The sequence below is a fragment of the Euphorbia lathyris genome, chromosome 5, assembly GCF_963576675.1.
Source record: "Euphorbia lathyris chromosome 5, ddEupLath1.1, whole genome shotgun sequence".
Classification (NCBI taxonomy): domain Eukaryota; kingdom Viridiplantae; phylum Streptophyta; class Magnoliopsida; order Malpighiales; family Euphorbiaceae; genus Euphorbia; species Euphorbia lathyris.
Window position 1 is genome coordinate 90,901,915 of NC_088914.1, and position 10,461 is coordinate 90,912,375.

The following is a 10,461-nucleotide window of genomic DNA, read 5'->3' on the forward strand; positions in this document are numbered from 1 at the left end:
AAAATGGGTGGAGTATATTTTATAGAATAAAGTGTATAAATTACAATTTTAACTTTAAATATATATATATATTTTTTTAATTTTTTATTATTTATATAAATATATATTTAATATTAATAGGTAAGAAAAAATCACTTTATTTTATAAATTTAAAATTCAACTCAAAAATTGACCGGCTTAAATGGGTCTAAGCTGGATTTAGTATCCGTTTGTTTCCATTTTTCGAAACTATTTTTACCTTTTAATTCTAAATAGAAGATAAAAAAAAAGTATTGGCTAAAATTTCAAAACAACTACTTTTAGCAGAAAAATCAATAATATCTATTATGTATTAGCAACAACAAACAGGAACATGTAAACCAAATGAGCTCTAACATTTATTTTTGTCCAAGCTCAGCCCCGGCTCTGCCAGGCCGGATACAATGACGATACACAAGAAACTATATATTATATCTTTAAATATACAATAAAATACCTAGCCTCTCTTTCTTATTATTCTGAAACATAACACATTGAACATCATAGAGACGAATCCGGCGGAGTAGGGGGTTTGAGCACATTGATCGTCGGATATGTAAACTATGAATGAAGCTTTAATTTTAAATGTAAAAGCATAAATTGCAATAAGCTCTCTTTCTCTCGGTGAATCCTAGATCCATCACTGACCTTTAGTTACTATGTTTATCGAGGAAGTTGATGATTAACTCGTTCACCTTCTCGGGAATTTGTTCATGAACAAAATGAGTACCTTCTTCCAAGAACACAATATCCAGATCAGGCACAAAATGCTTCACCATTCCACTTCTTATGTATTCCTCCATGCCTGCAAATTTCAGCACATAGTCCTTCTCACCCATGATAAACAATGCCGGACACGCGATTTTCGGGTCGGTTATTCCGCAATCTGTTCTCAATGACCTACATCAAGTCATCAACAAAGTTAAGATAGCGCGTGCAATGGTTAGGCACGGGTCAAGGGGGTTTAGGGAGGCTTGAGCGCCCACTGATCGTCGGAAAATACCTAAAATTTTATGAAACTTTGAAGGGTAAATTACACCCATGGCCACTGAAGTTTACCTACTTTAATATTGTGGCCACTGAATTTCAATTCTTAACAGTATAGCCACTGAACTTTACACTTTTTAACACCGGTTGCCACTAAACGCCTCAAAACGATCGTTGACGGCCTAAAAATAAAAAATTCAAAGAGTTAATGATATTCCAAGGAACTTTAATTCTTGAAAATTTTTCGTTTTGAGGTCATTTATATGTTGTTTGGTTACGAGAGATAGTGGATTTTTAGAGAGAAAGCTCGAAAAAATGTGATTTTAGAAAATAAAAAATGTAGTTTCATAATAAATGTCGTTCTAAACAACTTTAATTCCTCAATATTTTCATTTTGAGATCATTAACTGTCATTTTGATGAGTTAGTTAAAGTGGAGTGGTCACTTGTGTTAAAAAGTATAAAGTTCAGTGGTCATACTGTTAAGAATTGAAGTTTAATAACCACAATGTTAAAATGGATAAAGTTCAGTGGCCATGGGTGTAATTTACCCAAACTTTAAACGGAGTTTTAATTTTTTTTATATAAAAACACTAAAAAAAATATCAATTTAGCATTCATAAATCACGATAAGAATCCGTCTTAGTGAATCCTCGATCGTCACTACCAGTGGCAGAGCCAAAGCCAAATAATCTCTGAGTCAATTGACAAAAACTTAGTGGATTATAATCAACGAAGGAATAATCCATCACAAAATCCGCCAATTGTGTCAGATTTTATCGCAATTGTGGAAATAACAAAATTACTGACGACATTTTATGTTTAGACAGAAATTTCCGTCAGCAAATTAATTTTTGTTATTTTCTCCTTGAAGTCGGGGTCCATGGACCCTTCGTAGCCCCTAAGGTGTGTCGAAATATATTGCGGAAATGGACATCATTTTATGGCCAATGCTTGCCCCGAAAAATGAAAGGAGTACGATTGTATCTTATCCCTATGTGTTGAAAACGAGTGCTTTTTACCTGTATGGGACTTGCAAGGCGAAGCGGAATCCTGATTTCTCGTATAGAGACGCGTAAACTGCAAGATCTTCCTCGGAGAACCATGGTGGCAAGGGAGTAGAAGGATCAACCAAGTCCATTATTTCCTCATCATCGTCTTTTGCTGTTGGTGGTTCGGTCCCGGAGAAGAGGATGTAAATGTTTTTTATAACCGTCTTAACGTCTAGCCGGCCGAAGTCTGCTTCAGCTCTTCCAGGCTCCTGAATGAGTAGCAATTTCAAGCATTATTAGCAAACATTCTACAGTAAAATACACTGACGGTCACTGAAGTGTGAGGTACGTTTCATAAAGTAATTAAACTTCAGTTTCTTTCAATAAATTATTTAACTGCACATTTGACTTCGGAGAAGTCATTTTTCAACTAAATTGTGTATAAAAACTCGTTGGAATATTGACATGACAGAAGACAGTTGACTATATATCTACTAAGCCCCACACCACACATATTTGACTTTCACGGTTGGCATGACATATATGTGGCAGCCACGTGTATACCACGTCACACCACCTAAGCCACAAAAAAAAAAAACATACATCCTTGTACATATCATGGAACCAGTTAAACTAAAAGCTCGAGTTGATAGTTAAGGCCTAATCTATATTAATCTCTGACACACCCCCACACGCAAATGTGCCTTGGTCTTGCAGCGTGTACGACACAGGCACATCCCACCGTGTTTTTAATTCTACAAATTAATGAAATTGCAAGGACTCGAAACCTCAACCATTTGGTCCAAGAAGCTCCAATACCATATCATGGAACCAATTAAACTAAAAGTTTGAGCTGATAGTTAAAGACTAATCATATATCTTATATTAATCTCGCACAGTACCATACAAGAAACTATATTAGGACCAGTCTTCCATGCGAGTCCCTAACATAATTTCCCATACGGTATGACCCTTAGTTGGCATATTGTCAATTGTGTTCTATGCCACGTCAACGCACCAATAAGTTTTTGGTCTGAATGACTTTGTTAAAATCAAATGCGAAGTTCATTGATTTTATTTTATTGAAAGAAAATGAAGTTCTGTTACCTGTGTGAATTAGACTTCAAACTTTAGTGACCGTCAATGCAATTTACCCGAACATTTTCTCAATCCCAATTATGATTTAAATACAGAAGAAAGCTAGGGTAAGTTTATACCTGCCACCTTGTAATATAGAAGCCTTTAGGCATGAGATGTTGTTGAACAGCATTAGCTCCAGGTAGCATGAAAGGAACACCCATTGTGATGAAGGCAGATACTCTGTTGGGGTGTAATGCAGCCAATAAGCTCACTGGTATAGCTCCAAAATCCTTCCCAATCAAAAAAACCTGCCACCAAAAAGATTCAAAATTTACTTCTTAAGCCCCGTTTGTTTGTCAGAAAATATTGTGCAGGAAAATATTTGACTGATTTTTCGGTGTTTTTGTGTGTAGGAAAATAAATAAGTTCAGGTTGGTCAATTGTAAAATATATGAAGAAAGTGAGAAAAATGTTATACTCTTTTAAAAAGTTTATTTGATATATATATGGTATAAATACAACAAAACAAAAAGATATAATACATGACTCTATAGAATTTACTTGAACCGGTGTATTGATCCCGTGACCTATTAGTTCAAAAAGCTGATTGACCCCTGAATTTTGAAGATGTCTCATTAACTCTTTAAATTTACTTAAACTGATATATTGATCCCTGAATTTGCTTTAGGTGGTCTAATTGCTTCCTGAACTTGTTTAAAGTAACTTATTTGTCTAGAAAAACGGATTGATTTGGAGATGTGTCATTAACTCTCTGAATTTACTTATACTAACATATTGATCCTTGGACTTCACGTGACCTAATGGTCCTCTGAATTTTCCTAGAGTGATTTATTGGTCCCTGAACTTACTTAAAGTGATATACGCTTCAATTTATCCAAATCGTCTCTCACTCGGTCACTTAGTACTGAGGGTTAATCATGTCGTATTAAGTACGAGACATTCCTAAAATTCAGTGACCAATCGGTTCTGAGCCAAGTTCAAGAGCTTATTGATGTAAGAAGCCCAACAAAAATGATAATTGTGTCCCACAACTACTGTCAAACTGATTATCTATGTAAAAATAGTGTTTTCATGTGCGAAATTGACAGCAGGAGCTTCAATTGATCAATAAGGTTAAACCATGCTCAAAAACAATCTTAGAGACAATTGTTAAGAGTGAAAATACAGGATAAGGTGCAACAAATACAAAAAATACTCCTAATACGTTGACTCTCAGGAGCAATTTTAACGTTATAGCGAAGAGCAATTTTATCTCTAACGTTACAAGTTGGATCAATTTTCAGATATTATTATAAAACACATATATCTATTAGCTGGTTGTAAAAAAAAAATCACATTTTTTTTTAACTTTATAATAGAATTTTATATTAATATTTTTGAATTCAACGAAATATTTGATATTAATATAATATAATTTTTAACTTTTTTTACGTCTATTTATATGATTGTAATCTGTTACTAATAACATAAAATAACGCAGATGTGAACTGTAGAGGACACAATTCAAGACACAGATTCGATGAATTATTTTTCAAAGGCAAAAAGCATCTTGAGGCCCCTTATCTTTTATTTTTTGGTGCAAAAACATATTAAGCATCTGATCTATTATTTTCTATCACATTAAGCCTCTGATAATATAAAAGTTAGTTTTGAATATAAAAAACGATTAACATAGTGTTATTCATTTCACCTATTTTAGAAATTTTTATTTTTAACCGTTCCAAACAGTTTTTAACAGTGCAATGTGATTATAGGAAAACTATAAAAATCTATAAAAAAAAATAATATTTCAAACAAAGATGAAATTAATAACCAATTAGATATTCAGAACTAACCAATTTGACAAGCAATAACTTAGACCTTGTTTGGCAAATAGGTGTTAGCTGCTTATGTTAGCTAATTAGCTTTTTCGTTAGCTGATTTAACTGGCCTTTTTTGTAAACTTGTTTGGTAAAACTTATCTGATGGCTAATAGCTGTTTGTATAAAATAACAAATAAGGACATGGTTATTTGGGGTTGAAGGTATTCAAAAGAGACTGAACAACAAACTAATTGAAAGAACTCTTAAAACCAGCTTTTTCAAAATTAGTTTTTCTAGATGCAATAAACTCTTCCAAACCTCTTAATGCGACTCGATCCGTGCATATAAAAACACTAAAAAAAAGAAAGATCAACAGCCTTGTAATGCTTTTTTATCAGAACCCAACTTACCAAATATTTTTATACCTTATCTTGAAAATATAAGATAGATAGCGGTTCACTTGAATAAAAAATGGCAGAAAGCATAGCATATAAAAAGAAGTGAATTTAAGAACTTCAAATTAACCTTACTGATACCAAGAGTATCAAGCAGCGCAACAACATCATCAACAAGATCAAGCAAGGTCCCTTTCTCCGGCTCCGGTGGGTGATCGGAGTCACCATAACCCCTATAATCAATAGCTATTGCTCTATATCCAGCACCTGCAACACCCACCATTTGGTACCTCCATGTGTACCAAATTTCTGGGAATCCGTGCAGGAAAAGAACAGCCTTAGAACCTGCTCAAAAAGACACCATTTTTAAAATTTAACCCAGAATATTCAAATTGGGGGAAAGTAGAAAGAAGAGAAGATTAAGTGAAATACCAGTTCCGATCTCAGCTACATGTAAATTTAGTCCGTTTATGTGTAAATGGGTATGCTTGATTTCTTCCATGGCTGCAAATTGAGAGAGAAAGGGGATAATTTTGAAAGTTTTACAGAGATGGGGTAGAAATGAGGAAGGTAAGAGTTTGATGGAATGTAAGAGGTTTGATTGACTACCAGAGATGGTCCTCACTTTTTTTCTTATCCAATGATGTGTTTTTGGACGTTTTTGTTGAAATTAACGACTTCTGAGTCTTTTATGTTATTTTATTTTATCTTTATTTTATACGTAGACCCTAAATTAATACTTCACCAAAAACTTTAAACCTATTTTAGTATCGTTTTTTTAATTATAAGAATTGTCATAAACATACATCAATAATAGACAACTAAATTATTTTTTATATTAAAAAAAAGTAACTAATTTATTAGTCTCTATATTTTGAAAAAACACATTGTTTAGTCTCTATATTTTTAAAAACACATGGTAAGATCTCTAACCTTTTTCTCAGTGAATGGTTTAGTCCTTCTGTCTGTTTGTTAGATTTTTTACCTTTATGACTTCGGAAATGACTAAATTACCCTTTACTATTTACCTTCAAACTTCAAAAGAGGAAATCCAATTTAGAAAAAGAAGTTATTTATATGGAGAACAAGAAAAAAAACAGACCCAATGCTTCGAATTTGAACGATTAAAAAGAAAATCAAGAAGAAGAACACTCAAAGTTGATTTCAGATGCATTAGAATTTAAAGGAAATGAACATAAAGGAAAAGAAGAACGCAAATCCAAATTGACTAACAGAATCTTTATGAGAGTCTAAAGGCACGGACTAAACAGTTCATCGAGAAAAACGTTAGGGACTAAACAGTTCACCGAGAAAAATATTAAGGACTTTACCATGTGTTTTTGAAAATACGGGGACTAAACAGTGTGTTTTGTCAAAATATAGGAACTAATAAATTAATTACCCTAAAAAAATGATAAAGTATAAGATTTTGGTTAATCAAATGGAGGACAATTTTCCAAGAACTCACTATCTCATCAAGCACCATTCTAAGCACCTCACATTGGAGATGCTCTTAAATTTGTTTAAAATAACTTATTTGACATTTGGATTTGTTTAAAATAAACTATTAGCCTTCTAAACTTATTTACAATTATCCATTTGCCCTCACTGAACTTGTTTAAAATGATATACATTTCAATTTATCTAAAACGGTGAAAAATTCAAAACTTACGAAATAAATGCATAGTTTATGATTTTAAATCTTTAAAACAAATGAACTTTCTACTTTTTACACATTTGAAGCGTTTTGATGGATTTAGGAAACTTAATCATGATATTTTAAATAAGTTTAGGGGGCTACTTAAGACCTGGGCATGGGCCGGGCTGGACTGTGCTCGGGCCGGACCTGTGGGCTTTTAATAAAGTCTGACGGGCCCAAGCCCAGCCCAAGCCGTAAGAAATTTAATCGGGCTCGGACTCGGGTTCGGCTTGGGCTTAAGATATGAATCCCAAGTCCGCCCGTCCAAGCTCATCTATATATTAAAAAATATATTATAATTTATATTTATATATTATAATTTATATAAATATGTATATATTATAAGTTATATATATATATATATATATATATATATATTATAATTTATATAAGTTATATATAACAGCAAACCTTTTTTTTTAATATATAACAGCAAACTTAAGTTTTTTTTTGAAAAAAACTTATTTATATTTATGTTTATAAAAATATATTATAATTTATAATTTATATATATATATATATATTATATCGGGCCGGCCCGATGTAAAAGTTGTAAAGTCCAAACACGTCCATTTTTTAGCGGGTTTATACGGGCTTGGGCCGGACCGGGCCTAACAGCATTTTCATGTGTACAAATCCAGCTAAATGGCCCTGGGCCTGGGCATGGGCGAGCCGGGCGTGCTCGCCGGTCCATGCCCAGGCCATCTGAGTTCTAGGGGCCTTGATGTATTAAGCTTTTATGTTATTTTATTTTATGGCTTAATATATTATTTGCCTCGTGAACTTATTCAAACAGTTTGATTGACTCCCTGAACTTTTAAAGTTTTATTATCAACATATATATCCTCTTATATCATATTTATCTCTTAATTTCCTACCTCAAACTGTACTTAAGATCAGAAAAATGTGTCCTCAAAAGTCATATCTTAATTATTTCCTCAAACATCTACTATATTCTCCCACTTTACTTCTCATTGATCACTAACATCGGTATCTCTCTAAACATCATTGATATAACTCTCAATAATTCTAAACCTCAACCCAATGAAGTTCACCAATAAAACAATAATTTAAATTTCAGATCTCATTTATTCAACTTAAGATTCTATAATACACTAAATTCATGTTATAATCTCCCAATTATTAATCAACTTCCAAACCCATTAAATGAAACCTCCATATTTTATCTTTCTCAATCCCATATCTATTATCTTCAATTTATCACTTTATCATTTCCTCAATTTCCTATATTCCTAAGAAAACCAACTTATCATGTAAACCAGTAGCAATGTCTCTCAAATAAGGAGAAAAATCAAAGCAAAAACCAAATTCTGGCTTAACGCTAAAATGACCAACATATGCCGTTTTCAGCATAACTTTTTCATACGGAGTCCGATTAAGGCGATTCAAAAACCTCTGGAAACGTAAGACAAAAATAAAGAACTTTCATTTAGGACTCTATGACAGATTCAGCCTCTATCTGGTCAAAAAATGCATCATAAGATTCAGATACGAATCTGATTCTCCCGCAACACCTATATAGACAATTCTCTATTATCTCTAGCTCAAAGTTATAATTTACTCATATCTCATATATATATGGTTGTAAGCTAACTATTAAACTCTCAAATAGCAACTCCAAGTCATACTTAAGATCATATATGTAACCCATGTCACCAAATATCAAATAATTTACTAATTTTCAAACACCCCATATTTTACTAACCATGAAATCTCATTTCGACCCCTCATTAGCTAGTTACTCAATCTTCGAAAAATTTCAAATTATTTCTTAGCTTGCACCAAATATCCCTATTCCTCAATTACTATCGATTATTTCTTTGCTATCACCAAATATTCATATTCCTCAATTACTATCAACCTTAGGTACGAAGAATTTAACCTAGAGCTCTGATACCAAACTGTCACACCTGACCCTAGACGACCTCAATCGGCATCGGACGTGAAATAGAAAGATCATAATATTTACCAAGGACCTCAATATATATTTACCAACTCCAATATATTACAATTGACATACCAAAGGTCTAACCATAATTCTAACAATAAGCAGTCAACTTCCAAACCTCGCCTAATCGGTTGGTAACCTTCTCTATATCCTGTACTTTCTCACCTAAAAACATTAAAACATTTTAAAAACGTGAGACAAAAATCTCAGTAAGAAACTATCAGCTATAAAAACCAACTTTACTTAACATAGCTACATATATACATTTATAAAGGGATTTAATCAAAATCTTATAAAATATACTCAAAACTTAAGTTCATATAACTTTATATATATAATGTCTCTTGTCAAAACAAATAAATGTTTCATCAAACCAATTCATAATCAAATGAATGTTTTATCAAACCAACTTGTAATCAAATAAATATTTTATCAAACCAACTCGTAATCAATCAAACGTAAAACCTTATATCAAAATCAATCATAACTGAAAACATAATCCAAATAAACTTAAAATATTGTATCCATCCTTGAGTTTCTCCCCTTAAGTATCAATCCATAACCACATATATAGTCGAGACGTCTCTTAACATTGCATATCTCATATGGTCTTACCCAACACTTCGCTGCCATACCCAATAGGTCTTCAGACTGTGTACACAGGCCATGTCCCTCACTGAACATGGTCTTCAAATATAAAACCATCGATCCAGATAACTTTCGATGGATATAAAATCATAAAATCATAACGTGCTCAAATTTCCTTTCACAATCAAATTCCAAACTATTTCATAACCATAAATCATTTGGCTTTAATTAGCCCTTTTGTAAAAATAACCACAGTTATTCATAATATCAATCCTTAAGCAACCTTAAATCAACATAATCAAATAAAAGCTGAAATTCACATAGAAGCATAGTCAATAGCTTCATTTGAACCATAATTTCACAATAAAAAGCAAAATCGTGGAAAACCCCAAAATACCCGTATAAACCCTGAAATATCAATTTCTAAAAATTCTTTGATTATATATATCTATATACATAAAACTCAAAATATAGTTGATAGTTACTTACCTTGATCCCTAATTGAGGAAAATACACCCGATCGATTCTCCTCTAAATTCTGTCTGAGACGTTTCCCTCCAAACACTGTCAAAACTCAAAAACTCTTCGGTTAGAACTTAGATCTATATATAAAGATGCTATGGTTTCAATTTCAAGTGATTCGGATGGTCGAATCTCCGTAAATCAAAGAAACGGTGGAGAAATGGTTCAGAGAAAACTGATGAATTTAACAGGAAAAGAAAAAGAAAATGAAAGAAAACATATGCTGATGATGATGCTCGAGTATATCTGTTCCAGATATATCTATCTCAACTTGAAAAATATCACGTTTGATCCTCCATCTTCATATAATCTTTTAAAATTATTCTAAGCTTTTAATTTACATATAAAACCATCAAATTAACTCTAAACTTTTCCTATAGCACCAAATA

The 10,461-nt window shown here is 32.4% G+C and overlaps 1 protein-coding gene across 2 annotated transcripts; it reads right to left on the reverse strand.

The window, feature by feature from the left end:
• Nucleotides 1-297: 297 nt before the first annotated feature.
• On the reverse strand, nucleotides 298-10,221 carry LOC136230016 (uncharacterized). 2 transcript variants are annotated; one of them, XM_066018943.1, is made up of 6 exons: nucleotides 10,040-10,221; nucleotides 5,727-5,798; nucleotides 5,425-5,639; nucleotides 3,214-3,384; nucleotides 2,027-2,265; nucleotides 298-918 (listed from the first exon to the last, which is right to left on the reverse strand). In XM_066018943.1, exons 2-6 carry the CDS (start codon nucleotides 5,794-5,796, stop codon nucleotides 669-671), a joined length of 945 nt encoding a protein of 314 aa, XP_065875015.1. In that variant the 5' UTR covers nucleotides 5,797-5,798; nucleotides 10,040-10,221; the 3' UTR covers nucleotides 298-668. The 2 variants fall into 2 exon arrangements, with proteins under 2 accessions (XP_065875015.1, XP_065875014.1); XM_066018942.1 differs by lacking the exon at nucleotides 10,040-10,221 and having other exon boundaries at nucleotides 5,727-5,945.
• Between the last annotated feature and the right edge of the window lie 240 nt (nucleotides 10,222-10,461).

Coding starts and splice junctions, on each gene's coding strand:
- LOC136230016 (XM_066018943.1), bottom strand. CDS start 5,796: ATGGAAGAAATCAAGCATACCCATTTACACATAAACGGACTAAATTTA. Junction 5,640..5,726: donor TGTAGCTGAGATCGGAACTG/GTATTTCACTTA, acceptor CTTTTTGAGCAG/GTTCTAAGGCTGTTCTTTTC. Junction 3,385..5,424: donor ATACTCTTGGTATCAGTAAG/GTTAATTTGAAG, acceptor TTTTGGTGGCAG/GTTTTTTTGATTGGGAAGGA.